Raw genomic sequence first — 16,908 nt, 5'->3', positions numbered from 1 at the left:
AATCAGGGAGGGAATATATCTGTGCAAAAGCCCGCTGCTGGGCCACTGTGGTGAGGTGCCATCGATAGAGGAACTATATTCCCGTTTGCACGGGCAGAAAATAGGAAAGTTTACCTCAGCCGTTCGTTAAGACTGCCTGGAGGTAGCTGTTGGACCGTATGCATGTGGTTCTTACCCAGCATTATTTCACACAGGAAACAGGAAATATTCTTCTGGAAATACTATTGCAACATGTTTTTATTAGAGCAAGGGTAAGAAAAAAGAAACATCTGAGAAAGACAAAAACATTAAGGTAAGTAAAGAAACATTTTTAAGATTTAAATTGTCTAACTATTGTTTTAGATTTTGCTATATTGAATAGCATATACATATAATATATAAAAATATATAAGTAGCTCAATACTAGCTCAATATGATCAAGAATATTTATACCATTAAAGTATACTTACTGTAATTTTTTTAATCGTTATATATATACCGTTATATATATATATATATATATATATAAAACACCTTCACACAGTCTTTTACATTGCTTCTAAATAGGCATGTTCTAAATCGAAATATTTTTCTACTGTACATAAACATTATTTTTTACATGACGTAAAAAATTCTGAACATATTACTTTTTTTCATTTTTATCATGACACAATTAAAGAAAGAGAAATAATTTCTTACAACCAGCAGAGTTTCATCGCACAAAACCTCCCAAAGACAACCCACAGGTGTTAATTCTGTCCAGTCAGACAACAGATTGCTTCAGTTTTGAGACGCGTTTGACTTTGTCTGTCTGACGCTTAACAGTTTGTTCACAGTTGTTTAAGAAACTCCAAACAAGATTAGTCCAAGTCAAGGACATCACCTCATCAAAAAGTTAAACTGGTATCAAGGCCTCTTTACGAGCAGATTTGCCTCATAGGGCCAGCCTCTTAGCAGCTGTTGCATGTTGATCACATCTACTTGTCACACACTCACACTTATTAATGGATGGAGCCAGTAATCCCTTGTTAAGCCTTTTTAAATGTTCATCCAGCCAGATAATATACATTGATCATTTATTCATTCTCAGGTTTGTACAGTTACAAAAAAATAAGAATTCTGTTTGACTTGTTTTATTAGTGAGATTTAGAAGTCAGTGTATACTGTGATTTCAGATTCTGACTCTGTAAGTTTGCGCTGAAATAGTACAAATGTTTAATCTTGATGTCCATGATTCAGTCATTATTATGAGGTAAAAAGAATAACAGTTTAAACAAGTGAAATAATTCAGTGCATCACTAGTGAGAGCTGAACTCTTCAAACCTCGTGTCTGTGACAACATTGTCCCGCTGTGCATCATTTGTAGTGTTTTTACCACAAACGGCAGTAATCGGTTTGCTAGAGCTGGAGAGCAGAGTGACGCAGATGGAGTCAGCTACAACAACAAGGACAATGGCGAGGTGTCAAAGAAATGTTCCAGATTAAAACAACTCAGCAGTCAGAGAAAGAATTACAATCTAAAAAGTATTATTATGCATCAACATTGATTGTTCTGGATTATTGTCTTTTATATAGAAATCAATTATTTCTAGTTCATCATGGTTCATTTTTTGTGCTTAATAATAAGCAAGCACCCAAAAAATATAATGAAATGAGATAAAATAGAATAAAAGCTTTTAATGAAATCCTTTATGAAAATCTGTTAGATAAGCTAAAAATCGAAGTCACTGTTTTTCCTAGAGAAATATAAGACGCAGTGATCTCCTCACTAAACAGAAACAACCGTTTATCGTCTGAGGATTCAAGGTTTACAACAAATCAAACGTTTGTACAGATTCTAACACTCACCTGTGTCAGAATGAAATGTGTAATTCAGTTAATATGATATGTATACATTCATATTTGACTATAACAACTTGATCTGCTTTTTACCTGAGCATATTCAATCTTTATGAATACTCATTTTTAACTATTTGCAGTGGTTGTTACAGACATGTCTGGGTGTATAATAATATGAACAACATATCCTGATAAAGGGCATTTCATATGCGATCTCAGTGTAGAATATTTTCTGTTATTTCAATGAATTCTAAACTAATATATAAAATATAAACAAATATTAACAATTGAATTATATACTTGTATATATGATATAGACAAATAACAAGGTACCTATTATTACCCTTTTATTTGGGACCTTTGTGCAAACCTTTAATTTAGCATGTCGCAAAATATAAAACATTAATGTATAGATAGCAAAAAGGAAAATGGAAAAAATGCTAAAACATGAAATACTCTAACAGTTTATTCAGACACGAGCGCTTGTTTTGTCTCTGAGCGTTGGACTGTTCTCCTGCTCAGCGTTACCACATTGTCACGTTAATTCTTTTCCGTGTTTGTTTGTCTTGCTTCTGTGCAATTTCCCTGCTAGCATTGAATAAACAATAGAGTATTTATCATCAAACAATATATATTTTGAGACCGCTCAGAATCATAATCATAGTCTGGTCAATGTGCATAATTATTGTGTCTGTTTTTCCACTCATGAAAAATCTACTAATATTAATCATTTAACTTTGCACAACTGATTCAATTGCTTAATAAAAGAAAACTGACGTTAATTCTTAAATTATTTTAAGAATTGTTTCCGCTTAATATGAATTTACTGTTTTATAATCATCAGTGTCAGTAATTAAATGTAAAGGCTGCGTGCCGTAGTAATCTAGACACTCAATCTATCATGGAGACTATTCCTAAATTAAAGGAACCCGATATTTTTGTCAACAACAAACGTACATGTTTTTACCAAAATTAAAAAGAAAAATCAAAATAACCCTACCAGTATATTTGTGAAAATAGCTAATTTTATGCTGTAAATGTTAGTGCATACCTAAAAATGAGCTGCTTGATATAGAAGTCTGTCAATATTCACATTATGAATAAATAATAACAATACTAGCAGTTAGTTTAACTCGGACAAGCTTTTGACAGCATGTGAAAGGCTGAGTACTCAGGGTTAGGCAAGACCATTCTTAAATATATCATATATATTATATAGTAAAATCATTCTGAGATTTCAGGAATAATGTCATAACTTTATGAGAATTAAATCGCAAAATAACGAGAATATAGTCATATTTGAGACAAAATTGGATCCAAAATCTTGAACCGTCTTCTTCGTACAAAACCCCTTTGACCAGCACACAGGTGTAACCAACGATACCTTGTACTCAACCACCACCAAACACTTCCTCCTCCACAGAAGAGGGAACTTCCTCCACATGATTTCTTTCTCTATAATATTCAGTTTCTCTTACAATCTTTTCAAAGTCCTGATACTTATGTGGATGCAATAATTTGGTGCTGATTGTACAGTAAGGTTAGGTTAGGTAAGGTATCTTTATTTGTACCCGTAGGTAGATTTGTGTTGCAGCGATAAAAGAGAAGGTATCCATCTAAAACAGTACAAATCTATAACACACTGACTGAAGACAAGATCACAAAAACCTTGACAAAAAGGGCTAAAATGCTTCTGGAAAACTAGATAAGGGCAATTGTGCAAATTTGGCTATAACCTGTTCAAGTAAATAATTGCAGCTGGAACAACTCTATTTCTGTAGCGTTTTGTTTTACCCCTACGGACTGTAAACCTTCGACCAGAGGGTAGAAGTTGAAATTCCCCATGCAGAGGATGTTATTTGTAAAAATTATACGTAAGTGTAACTTCATTAATTGCTCCACATTCCTCATTTTAACGCAGGTGAGAGTCTGTTTTTCTGATATTCCCCCTCTAACGTGGCACAAAGCCTAAAATGGTCTATGATCTGTATTTATAGGGCTTTTCTAAATTATAACTTCATTCTCGTAATATTTCAACTTAATTCTTGTAAATTTACAACTTATTCTTTTAATATTTGGACTTATTCTTGAAATGTCATATATTTGTTTTCCTTTTAAGTGGCCCTAATAACTTAAACTGTATGTACATGTATATGTTGTTTTTTACCGTTACATAGTGCCAGATGTATGTCTCATTAATGACTTAATTTTAACTCAAATTGGAAACCATGGAATTCTAGGGTTTAAATTTAGCTTGATTATCCCATAATGCTTCACGAGTCAGTAGCACTTTGTTTGATAGATCATTCAGGACCGTCTTGCAAAAACTATCCATGCTTCATGGTACATAAATGTGTCTCTGTCATGCAGATCTCCAAATCTAATGAGATTAAAAAGAATTGTCACTTCAACATAAGTTAAGTGACACGTATTAAGTCGCTTTAAGTGTCATATTATATCGGGACACGTAATCCTTTTTTCTGGCTTGTGGTCTCTGGGTTTCCACCTGTATTACAGGATTATCAGAAGCTGTGTTGAATATGACCTAAACAGGCAGCAAATGATGCTGGATAAATAAGGCAAATCAGATCGTCTCCGACCTGAGAAAACAAATTTTGTTTGATATAATTGTTGATATATATTTTATTATTCACCGAGCTCCGAATTGTTAACAAAAGAGCAACAAAGCAGAAGAGAATAATACCAGGTTATGGTGAAATTAAAAGGTATAATTGATAATACATATAATCACACGTAGTGATTTATTTTAGTTATTTAAGCAAGTATTTTGGTCAAAAAGCTGTTTTGTTAGTTATAGTATTCAGGCTATGCCATTTTACTTATACCCTGTTCATGTTTTCAAACCTCTGAGTGGTTAGCTGTTTGAAAAAAAGTGGAAGACTAATTAAAAATGTGACACGTGTATAAAGTTGCTGTGACAGGATAAAACTAAGAAGCAGCTTTAACTCTAATGCCTCCAAGTCTCCAACATCCCCAAGAACTCCAATGTATTCAAATATCATATTGAACAAAACTTCAAAATGCATCAACGTTTGGTGTCAATTGTACATCGGAGGCCTGATTAACTGTATTTCTTTATAATCCCATATACGCCAAGGGTATTGATCGTGCACTGCAAGCGTGCAGACTGACTGAGATTCAGAGAGTTCAGATCAGTGCAAGCAGCAGGGACTTTAAAGCCAAAACTGCACGCAACTTTACTCAGACTTTACCATGTGTTCGTGCATTCACATGTCCCCATGTCCGTGTCCCACCTCCGTTCCGTACTGCGTTCTAGTACTTAGTCCGACAGTTTAGTAAGAAGATAAAAGACGTGTGCGTGATCAGATCTTAACCTAACAACTGTCTCTAGACATGAATTGAAGCGACAGACGAATTAAACAGTTCTTATTCTCATAAAGACCCTCTGTGTCTTGTTTTAAATTTAAAGTTTTTCTTAAATAGCAGATGGGATCAGAGACTGCTGCTAGTAACTATATGTAATAGTTTTATTAAAGGGCATCATTAATTATGTATAGATAGTCCTTTATTTTATTTTATTATTTTCCTCTTCTGTGATCAATTTGGAGCTCCCTCTGTGTGCCTCAGAATAGAAAACTAAATAGTGCCACCAAATCATGTATTTTCTGGACTCATTAGAATAATGGGAATTAAATTGAGTTTAACAAATATTGTAAACTAAAAGTTATAAAGTTATAAACTAAAAAGGCGTGTTTTAACTGACTCTTTTTATTGAGTAGCTTAGTGTATGTAGTATAGTGTAGTGTTGTTTATTATAGTTAATGTCCTGTGTGGTCGTTCAAGTGGAGCTGTAATGGTCTTGAATTTGTCTTTTTGAAAATAGGCTAAATGAAATGAAATGTGACAAATTTGCTCAATAGGGCTTTACATAAAATAATCTACAGCATATTTTTACAGAAGGAATTACTCTAAGATCTAATGATTTGGCTCTAAATTTTAACAGAACACTATAAATTGAATATATCAGAGAAAGTACCCTTATGAATGAAAAGTAAAAGTAAACATCACATATTCACATACAAGATCAATTTGATTGTTGTTGTTCCAATGATTTCTGCAGTAAAATGAATAACCTTAAATCAATTCATAACCTTAAAACAACAACCTGTACAAGGAGCTTCCTTTTGGATTCTTAAAGGTTGCTCGTGTGTCTGTGTGTTTGTGTTTACATCAGCAGCAGCAGCATCACTAGGAATCACTTTGTAGAATAACCTGTTATTGTGAACTATAAAGAACAGTAACATTATTGAAGAAATAATAATGAATCGCAACAGATAGACATCATCGCCATAAGGCTTATCCCATCTTTATAGAACAGGAGGCCTAATCAATATGGCTGAGTCGAGCCGTTGTATTATCTAAAACAGATCATGCAATGTGTCAATCAATGCGTTGCTCGTGTCTTACATTTTGGGGAAACAATATTGATTTTTCGCGATTTATAGAATTTCTCATTTTAGGCTGAAAAGTGTCATTACCCCGTAATATGTAATTTAAAGTAAATGCATGTTTAAAAAGATATATTTATCTAATATATTTTAATAAAAAATTCAGGAAAACATTGTGGTCAAAATGTTTCAACTTCAATGCTGAGTTATTTTGGTTATTGTTCTTTACTTCACCTCAGGAATTTGTATTTTAAAATGCAGTCAAGTGTTCCGTCTTCACCACTTTCTGTCTGTCCGTTAGCTTTGCCGTGTCGTATATATCACAGTCTTAACTGTAAGAAGTCAGGGTTATGTGTGTGTGTCAAACTCCTTAAAATCTTCTTAGTGTCATAACGTTCACTAAATAGTGATCTAAGCAAGCTTGTTTACGGATTCTGTTTGAAATACCAACAGGATAAGCACAGGGGTTTATTGACAAAGGTTAAGGGTTAGGGGGTTAGGATAGGAAAGATACCTGCGGTAAGCAAACTGATGATTGTTACATTATATGATAAGTATCATTACTCATTTTTCATCTCTTCAAGTGTTTTTTTTTTGGAACTTTGCTTTCCAAGGAATTGTTCTCCCACTTCAGGTTCATGTTATTACAACCCACTAAATCTTAATCTGTGACATCACCGGTGTCTGCGGCACATCTAGGATTTGTGGAGCACGAGATTAGAGCTCTATGTCGTCATAAATCTCTGCTTCTCAATTCAGCCGGATGGTGGCAGGTGGGACAGTTGCTAGGTGTCCTCCGTGGTCTTTGGATTCCAAAATGTTTGTGCGTCTATGTAGAGTAAACTTTTACAGGATTTTTTTTAGACCGCAAGTTCTAACTGTCAGTCACGTGGCTTGATGCTCTACATCTGAGCCATTTTTTTTTGAGAAAGGATTTAACCCAGAACTCTTCGGTGGCTCTCCATGATGAACTACTGCATACCAGACATGTATGAGATGCCTCATGTTGGCATGGGAGGCTACACGATGCAGGGCAGTGGGGAACACTGCATGTACTCAGGTGAGGGGCCCGGGTATGGCCACTGTGAGACCCAGCCCCTGCACCATCCGCCCTGCATGGAGCAGGCTTGGCTGCCCAGCCAGCACTACTCTTGCTCTTACGCTGGTAGTCCTCCGGCTTTTAAGAACGAGTATTGCAACATGGAGATCCCTCTTAGTCACTTCCACCATCAGCCTGAGTATTTTCCTGAGATCAAACCTGACTTCTCACACCTACAGTGGCTGCAGGGCAGAAAAGGTATGACGTCCGATCGTGATTGTTTGAGAACGAGAGATTTTCTGTCGGCAAAAAGTGTTTTTATGAACTCTCAGGTTTTCAGTCATGAATTATAGATTGAATTGCTTCCTTTGTTATATGGTCTCTCGATGTTGGGTTCCATGTGTCTTTGTTATTCCCTGAAATAGTTTTAGAAGACTCCTCCTTAATCGATGAATCAATGATGTCTGGCATTTTCAATTTAGGTCCAATGAGCGTAAATCCAAGACTAAGAGCATCATGTGGTTGCAAATCTGTGAGCGGGACTTGTTGCATCTGATGGTTGGAGTTTTCAGGCAGCTGGGGGTTCCTTATTGATTGATGCAGAGGCAACAGAAGGCCGATGAGGGATGAATTATTGCTTTCTTCGCAAACCCCCAAAAAAGTATTGATCAGTTTCTTAACCTCAGAGGTCAAAGCACTGATCTCATTAAGATGAATCCCGAATGTGGGCCAGGTGTTAACTCAGTGGGACATCTGGAAGCAACAGTGCTACAGGTGGAAATCAGTGCTGTTCAAATTTGGAGCGTCAGTGACTCAGTCTGTCAATGTGACTTTACTAATACGTTGAAATAAAATTATTAAAATGATAAACCATGAAGTCTTTATCATTATAACTTCTTAATTAACTGTTTAATGTGAAGTTAACATGTTTAAAATCTGGTTGAACGTCTGAGTATATGCTACAACCCAGCCACAGTAATTTAGACTATTATTATTTTCAATCAAATCTAATACTGACGGTCTGTTCTTCTCTCCAGGGTACATACCAAGTTACCTGGACAAGGATGAGCTATGTGTAGTGTGCGGGGACAAAGCCACAGGCTACCACTATCGCTGCATTACCTGTGAAGGTTGTAAGGTAACGCCAGCGAGCCTCAGTGAATCGTAGCAGCAGCTTCATTCACTCAGTCATCGTTTGGAAACCGCTCTGAGCATCTGACCGTCTGCTTTTCTAGGGTTTCTTCAGGCGGACGATCCAGAAGAATCTGAACCCGACATATGCCTGCAAGTACGAGGGGAAGTGTGTCATCGACAAAGTGACCAGAAATCAGTGCCAGGAATGCCGCTTCAAGAAGTGCATTGCGGTGGGAATGGCGACGGACTGTAAGTTTCAAGAGCTCAGTCGAATGGTTCTTGAGTCAAATTAATGTTGCAGTGTCTGCTTCTTAATGTTTTGTGTGCTTCGTTGTTTCTTTCTTTCTCATAATGTGGAACATCAAACCTGCAGATTTGCATTTTACCTAATTATGGCCAAGGAAAGGATTTTTGAAAAACAATTAATAGTTATGAAAAAATTGGGTTAATCACATTTCTGACATTTTATAGACAAAATTAAAAAAATAATTGTAACGGTGATTTAGGTAGTTTCTCTGGACGTTTACATATCAGCTTCATTCCAAGCTTGTAGAGACTGTTTGATATTTCAAATATAGACTTTTGGGTGGAGCATCACTTTTAAGTGACAAATGTGTCACTTAAATTGTGTAAATTTTTTTAATCACTGGTTAAATGCACCCAAACCAAATGCAGTTAATTTCTGCCCAATTTATATTTCCGGTGCGGCCATGCTTTGGCCTCCTTCTCCCTCCTTCCATTGCTGTCCCCTCTCATTGTCTCTCTTTTTCTCCTGTGCCTCCCCTCCTTCCACCCCAGTGGTGTTGGACGACAGCAAGCGGTTGGCCAAGCGGAAGCTAATCGAGGAGAACCGGGAGCGCCGTCGAAAGGAGGAACTGCAGAAGACGGTGTGGGACCGACTGGAGCCCACCCAGGAGGAGTGGGACCTCATCCGCATGGTGACTGAGGCCCATATGGCCACGAATGCACAGGGCAACCACTGGAAGCAGAAGCGGAAATTCCTGGTGAGACATCGTCCTCCTCCCTCCCTCCTTTCTGACCACAGGCTTCATTGTATCGATTACCCTGCCTTATCCAGTCCACCTCCCCCCCCTACCTTCGCCTCCCACCCCTCTCAGACCCCTTCCAAGTCATCTCCCTGTCTCCTCCGCCTCCACCACTGTTCCACTGATCCCTGTGTTAATATATCCATGTGTTTTTTTGTATCTCCTTGTAGAGTGGGGAGAATTAGCTGGACGATGGAGAAAAGTGTGTTCTCAACGCTTCTGCACTTATTTATAATGGAACATATTATTCTTGTGTTTTTTTATGTCTTCCCATGCGATGATCGTTGATTGCTGATACTAATAACTTGCTTTTTTCGTGCAGTTTCACTTTTCTTTCTTTCTGTCTTCAGCTTTTCAATTTCTCACCTAATATTTTTGTTTATTTGACTAATTTTTATTCTTTTCTGTGAAATTTAATCGCTCTGTCCAGATTGAAAGTCTGTCAGCTGCTGACTTTACATTGGGTTTCTATGGCAGCATCAGAGGAAACACTCATAACCCACCAGGAGCGTTTCAGAGCGTCTGCTGCCCGTTCCTTTTTTTTAATATTTTGTTCTGTTGGTTGTTTTTTTTTATATCTCTCGTCATCTGCAGTGAAAAATCCGTGACCAATTTTGAGTCTGCACGGTGTGTTTTATTTTGAAAATGTATCACAATGATCTCAGCCATTCCTGTTCTGACCTTTTGCCCGCCTCATGTCTGCTCTGAGCAGCTTGAATGAGAGGATATTTTTCCTAACCACTCTTGAGACGGGAATAGTTTTTCATATTCAGTTACTTTCACGCTTAAATCACATTACATGATGGTATTGAACTGTAAAGCACCAATCACTACTTTAGAAATGAAAAAAAACAAACCTGATTGAGGTTTTGGCCGATTTAAGGCACGTAAGCCATCGTCACAAAATTCAGCATCGTGCACAGTCGTTTGGGTGTTTCCGAGTTGTGGTCCTCCTGATTTTGGCCATAGAAACCCATCTTGGATTTCTGTCCTCCACTGTTCTCTATCTGCACACTCTTTCATCTGTTTTCAGTTTAACATGTCTTCTTTTTAGTTGGCTTGACACGGATTCTTCATTGAAACTTCACGATTCCTGTTGATTATCCAACAGGTCGAGGAAGCTATGCTTCTTAATGAAATAACATGTAATTTATTCTATACTTCTGACCAGAGTGCAGCGGGGGTGAAGGAAGATAAGGTGAGACACAGCAGACAAACATCCATATTAAAAATGATATACTGGCTAACAAATGGAGCCTGATACAGTGTGTAGTCTCACCCCCAGCATTTACTTACAATGTTTAACACATTTGAATACATTGTATGAAAACATGTCTTTGTTTAAACATGCCCATTTACATCTACATGGTTTATACTCCTCCTATTATATTCTCGCTGCTAGGTTTGATAAATGCTGTTGAATTTTTACAAACATGGAGGCTGTTCAGACACTGACGCTCCCTTCTTTCCTTTTCAGCCTGAGGAAATTGGTCAAGCGTCCATGGCAAATACACCTGAAGGAAACAAAGTGGATATAGAAGCCTTCAGTCAGTTTACAAAAATTATCACCCCTGCCATAACCCGAGTGGTGGACTTTGCCAAAAAACTGCCTATGTTTTGTGAGGTAAGTGTCGCTGCTTATTAAACAAGGCTTCGAGAACATAGTGTGTCCCGTCCCGTCTCGTCCCGTGTCGTCCTCCCCCCCAAGTGGTTGACACCTGTTGGAGTTTCTACAGTAAAGCCAATAATGTGTCACAATAGATTCATGGTCTGATTGCCAGACACCACTAACTACAGAATAATACATTCAGTACATAGATACATCATGAATCTTTAATTAACATATTTTTTTATTAATGTTATGTGTCTATATAAAAATAGTACATAGATTAAATATCTTAGGTGTAATATTGAATTAAGACTAATACATGATAAACATGAGATTTCACTTTAGTGTTTATTAATATTTATTTAATTTGTATATAGTTACTTACTTACCTTGATATAGTTACTTATTAAAAAATGACTGTCAAACAATTAGCTTTCCACATTGTTTTGTTTTCATATAATTGTGAATTTTCCAGTTTTAAAGTGACAAAACTAAAATAAATGTGTGAATGCACATCCTGCCAATAACAGTGCTTTTCTGTCTCCTTATGCTCAGTTGCCTTGTGAAGACCAGATCATCCTGTTGAAAGGCTGTTGCATGGAGATCATGTCGCTGCGAGCTGCTGTTCGCTACGATCCGGAGAGCGAGACTCTCACGTTGAACGGGGAGATGGCGGTCACGCGGGGTCAGCTTAAGAACGGAGGCCTGGGTGTCGTCTCAGATGCCATCTTCGACCTTGGCGTGTCGCTGTCCTCCTTTAACTTGGACGACTCAGAGGTGGCTCTTCTACAGGCGGTCATCCTGCTTTCATCCGGTGAGCAATGGACTCTGTTTACACACATGAATACATTTTTATTCTTATTTTAATTTTTAAAATATCCCTTATTTTACAGCAGACCATTTTTAATTCGGGACAATAGTTACCAGACCAGAATCTATCTTTTTGAGGAAAGCATTAAAACTGCATTAGAGACTTTGAAAGACATAATTTATCATTTATATATACATTTACAAACGAAAAGAGCAGGAACAAAGGAATCAGGATCTGTCTGTAAATCACAATGGTCACTTATCCCAGCATTCAATCAATTAATCACCCTAATCATTGCATGGAGCTTTGTTCAGCTACTCTTATTTGGTTTTGCCCCCATCACCATTTCTCTGTGTGACGCTCTGCATCTCATTGGAGATCAATATTGTTCTGCTGTGTGTTGTGCATGTAGACATGACATGGGGTTAACCTGCCCATCTGCTTTGCCTTCTGACACACTTACAGCGGAGGTTTAATCAATAGTGTTTTCTGCTTCTAAAACCAGTGTTCCTGCTTTGACACTCCATACAATAATCTGCTATTTCTATTTATACCAGAAAAGCCTACCACTGAATGTCAGGATAAAAATGTAGAGAATATTATCCATATAAAATAAGTACAGCGACACAAAGCCAAACAGTCCCCTTATGAAAGTTTTACCTTAAAGGTTCAGTGTGTCGAATATAGTGACATCTAGTGGTGAGGTTGCATGTTGCAGCTGAACACTCCTCACCTCACTATCCCCTTTCAAACATTAAAGAGAACATGTTGTCAGTTGTCATAAAAACTCAAAAGGATTCAGTTTGTCCAGTTTGAAATACTGTGAAAAACATGGCGGCCCACGTAGAGACTTTAAATATTAAGTATTTAAATATAAAAGGTCGATTCTAGGTTAAAGAAAACAACAATTCATATAATTTAGATGAAACACACTAATGAAAATATCAATAGGATTATTTAATATTAAATTTCAATGCCAATTGATCCCTTCCCCCTAAATCTTACACACTGAAGCTTTAAATCCCTGTTGTATTTTTACTAGTAACATTAACGTTCCTTCTGCCTTCAGATCGGCCAGGCCTGAGTAGTGTGGAGCGGATCGAACGCTGCCAAGAGGAGTTCCTGCTGGCCTTTGAACATTACATCAACTACCGCAAACACAAATTGGCACATTTCTGGCCCAAGCTGCTAATGAAGGTGACGGACCTGCGGATGATCGGCGCCTGCCACGCCAGCCGATTCCTCCACATGAAAGTGGAGTGTCCCACCGAGCTATTCCCTCCTCTCTTCCTGGAGGTCTTCGAGGACTGACCAATGGATTCAAGTGAATGCGTGTGTGTCTGTGTGTGTGTGTGCGTGTGCATCCGTCAGCGCCTGGGCACCCTGGTGGTCTCAGGGGTGGAACCAGCAGAATGGCCGTCACATTGAACTTTATATTAGCACTACTGAGTGTCACTTCATTCCATAAGTTAGGAGTAGCTCTCTGGTCTAGTTTTGGATGGAACCATTCCTTACAGTGCGGGTACATTTTTTTTTGTTTGTTCTGTTGTTGTTATTTTTGTGGATATAACTTCTCACCTCGAATATGTGTTGATGATTGTACAGTTGGCATAATGGTGATTTTATCGACGCTTGTTTATTCATTAGAAACCATGCAAATGTTGTATTTTCCTTCCTTTATGTTGAAAATTTCAAAATGGCTGCTCACCGGACATACAAACCCCCCCCCTTGCCTGCCTGCTCGACTTTATTGGATCCATTTGTTGGTTGATATTTTAATCGTCCTGTAGCTTGTCATCTACTCGCTATAAAACTATGACACGACACGTTAACGGCATCACTCACTCACTCTAATGGACAGCAGCTCCACGGGCCTGGGTACGTCTCTGCGTTACCTTTCATCGCAATGTTAACGCCGTCATGCAGCATTTCAGAGATGTCGGGAAAAATCTGATTATTTGCAACAGAACTGCGGCTTAAGACGAAAGCAGAGCTTTTCTGGGACGATTGTATTCAGTGTCACACAGTAAACATAGCAACAAACACTGTTCCACATTAGCTTCTGCACTACGTCAGCTTGTTAGGGCCAAAGGACAATAGTGTTTATCTGTGAGGCTCGTTTTACATTAAGCTGAATATTCTGAGTGTTTCTCAGACAAACTCATCAATCTGGTGACATTATCTCAACATCATGGAAATTGTATAAACCACATGATTAAATAAATCATCAAGAAAATACACAGTAGATTCATCCATAATAATAACAGTTAGTAACAACTGCTTCATAAGCCAGCACTCTGAATGACAGACGTACAGCAGGGCGCTAGTTTCTCTTATTCCATGGCTCTAAATTTTGTGTCCTATCGGCGTTTGAGTGAAGAAAGTCTTGTGTCCGTGTCTGTTGCCTTTATTTTTACAGAGTGGACCATGAAACACACATACTCTCCATCCAGACTTGCGACATCGAGAGGAATGCAGCGGTAGCATTAACAATGAGCCTGGTCATCGTCACCACAAACTGGTCAGGACTAACTAAAGCACACAATGACACTGATGTCATAAAAAGACAATCATGTTGTATTCGGTTTGTTTGTGTGTAACAATGCCACATGCTGTGCCAAAACCAAGTGAATGATGCCCTCCGTATTGAATCCCTGCTTGGGTCGTCATTGCGACTCCAGCACTTGATTTGCCCTGCGAGTTAGCGCGCGCCGCTCACAGACTCGTTCCACTCACAGCTTTGAGTTCGAAGTGTTTCAGCGCAGCTCACTAGTCACACAACGATTTCAGCCATTTTTCTTTAGTTTTCTTTTATTATAGTCCGACTCCCTGCACACGGGAGGCTGTATGTTTAAACAGTGACGTCATGGTGCTATGGTGGGTTGGGAAAATGGCTGATTGAACTGTATTGTTATCTTTGTGCAGAGACAAACATTAACTGTTCGCATAACAGCCAACCACCCTCTTATGATGGCATGCATATACACTAACACTCAAACACGCACACATACTCACAGTATACCTTTCACACACATGCACATACATGTATATGCACACATGCATGTGCCTACATTAACACATAGGTCAGACCCCACCACTGTGACCAAACAGTGGGACTTGGAGGCCAAGTGAACGTTGGCTGGCCCAAAAACTGATTTATCTTCACAAAGGTACACTGAGGGAACTAGTGAGATTGTGAAAACGTAGCGCTTTATCTGTTGTTTTTTTATTTTAGCCGATATGTTCTCTTTTTTTTGTCGTTTTAAACGCTTCTCAATGGTCTTGTTGTTTGCAATGTGACAAAAAATACATTTGCTTTGTATATCTCGCTTTTTCAAGCTTCACAATACTCCTCAAAGCCGCATGTGTTTCTTTTCTTTTTTTTTTCTTTTCTGTGAAGTGATGCCTTTTTATCAAAGCAATAGACTTGCTGCAGTGTTTGAATGACCCGGACCTCACACACACACCTCGCAAACTGTACAGACTCAATATAAATGCACAGACAATCAGAGGGAGAGAGATGAATGGGGGAACAGGCACCCAGACTCAGGCGGTCAGTCCGGTCGGGCTGGGCCATGCTGAGCCACGGCCATTTGGAAAAGTAACATTGACTATGTTTGCATGCACCCCTCACCTCCACAGTGCTGTTCAACTCATGTGATACTCTGAGCCTGCCAGTAAAAACATCAATGAAAACATTTGGTCAGTTATTACAAGCAGGAGTGACTTATTAAACCATAACAGACTGATTTGCAGAATTTGATCAGTCCGATATTTTGTTACTAGATTGGTAAACTGGCCTTTATCCACCAAACAGTCCAAGGAGCTAAACTCAGGAACAAAATAAAAGGACCTTAAAGTCTCTTTAGTACATTTGTGTTGTATTTCAACTGCGTCTGAAGAGCCGTAAAAATCTAAATAGACAGTATATTTAACAAATTAGACGTCAAATGGATTAAAATGAACAATTGTTTGAGACTTTTTTATGTAATGAGAAAAGGATACTGTCATCCAGTGGTCTTTTGTAATTGACTATTTCATTAATGTTTAATGCTCTACATTAGTAACAACACTGCTATCTCGCTCTTACCTCTTTTGTGAAACTTTTTAGACTAGTCTCAGGAATTTGGCTGCATAACTTTCTTTAAACATCGACAAAATCCCATGCTCAGCCCCAGTATGCTGGCACCAACTGTAGCTTGCCTGCTTGCAGTCTGGTTGACAGATGTACACAAACACACACACACACCCGTGCTGTTTGTATGATTGTGTTTGACCTGTCACTGACATACAGTACTGTTAGCACCACATACTACCTCAGGAGCGGGGGGCCTTTTTGGAGGATGTACACTGTGGCCTGGGAACCAAAACTGGAACTATGTTCCTGAGGTCGAAAATGTTAAGTTCCTGAGTGACTGTAAATGTTTCTGGATCCCTGCACAGGTAAAAGGCCACAATGAGAGCTAAGATAATTGCACAAAATAAAAAGTGAGTAATTTTAAAGCTGCATTAATTGATTCTTTTGCCACTAGGGGGCAAAACAATTATTTTTTTATTCAAAGGGTGTTCGTGTCCACCAGAGGAAATGTGAGTCCAATATTCAGTCTCGTCAGCGTTTGATTTCCGCCAATTCCTGATTGAAATTTTTTCGACTTTTCAGCTGCTGCATGTTCAACTTTCTTCACCAGTCCGCACACAGTTGGTTTATCAGGCACCTGGAAAGATCCTGAGTAAACAAGAGCAGTGAGCTGTAAAACACTAAATACATGTCGAGCTGTAGATTTTGGTCAAAGTTATCTGTGGTCACTTTTCACAATAAACATTTAAGGATATTGATGTTGAGTTAGCCGCAGCCTTTCACAGCTTATGGGAACAATCACTGTTGAACCCTTTAACACCCTCGGCCGTTTAACCTTCAGCTCACCATCGCATATATTCCGCACGATTTCTTTGATATTTACAGAGCGATCCATCTTTTCTAAAGCTTTTTTCTGAATCAAGGTTTGTGGATCATTTTCCCT

At 38.3% G+C, this 16,908-nt stretch overlaps 1 protein-coding gene across 5 annotated transcripts in view; it reads left to right on the top strand.

Annotated features, from left to right (window-relative positions):
* thrb (thyroid hormone receptor beta) overlaps nucleotides 1-16,390 on the top strand; it is a 104,281-nt gene extending 87,891 nt beyond the window's left edge. Inside the window, exons 1-8 of one of the 5 annotated variants that reach the window (XM_020090786.2) lie at nucleotides 6,855-7,545; nucleotides 8,325-8,425; nucleotides 8,523-8,670; nucleotides 9,220-9,425; nucleotides 10,639-10,665; nucleotides 10,945-11,091; nucleotides 11,632-11,890; nucleotides 12,957-15,583. In XM_020090786.2, the coding sequence (XP_019946345.1) occupies nucleotides 7,212-7,545; nucleotides 8,325-8,425; nucleotides 8,523-8,670; nucleotides 9,220-9,425; nucleotides 10,639-10,665; nucleotides 10,945-11,091; nucleotides 11,632-11,890; nucleotides 12,957-13,198 (1,464 nt within the window). In that variant the 5' untranslated portion in view covers nucleotides 6,855-7,211 and the 3' untranslated portion in view covers nucleotides 13,199-15,583. Of the gene's footprint in view, nucleotides 1-6,854; nucleotides 7,546-8,324; nucleotides 8,426-8,522; nucleotides 8,671-9,219; nucleotides 9,426-10,578; nucleotides 10,666-10,944; nucleotides 11,092-11,631; nucleotides 11,891-12,956 lie in introns of those variants that run through there. The other 4 variants (XM_020090785.2, XM_069516244.1, XM_069516242.1 and 1 more) reach the window with 4 other exon arrangements.
* Nucleotides 16,391-16,908: the final 518 nt, after the last annotated feature.

Source organism: Paralichthys olivaceus, chromosome 20 (genome assembly GCF_024713975.1).
Source record: "Paralichthys olivaceus isolate ysfri-2021 chromosome 20, ASM2471397v2, whole genome shotgun sequence".
In the NCBI taxonomy this organism is placed as follows: Eukaryota; Metazoa; Chordata; class Actinopteri; order Pleuronectiformes; family Paralichthyidae; genus Paralichthys; species Paralichthys olivaceus.
The sequence above is the reverse complement of the archived record's forward strand: the minus strand, read 5'-3'. Positions and strand labels throughout refer to the sequence as shown.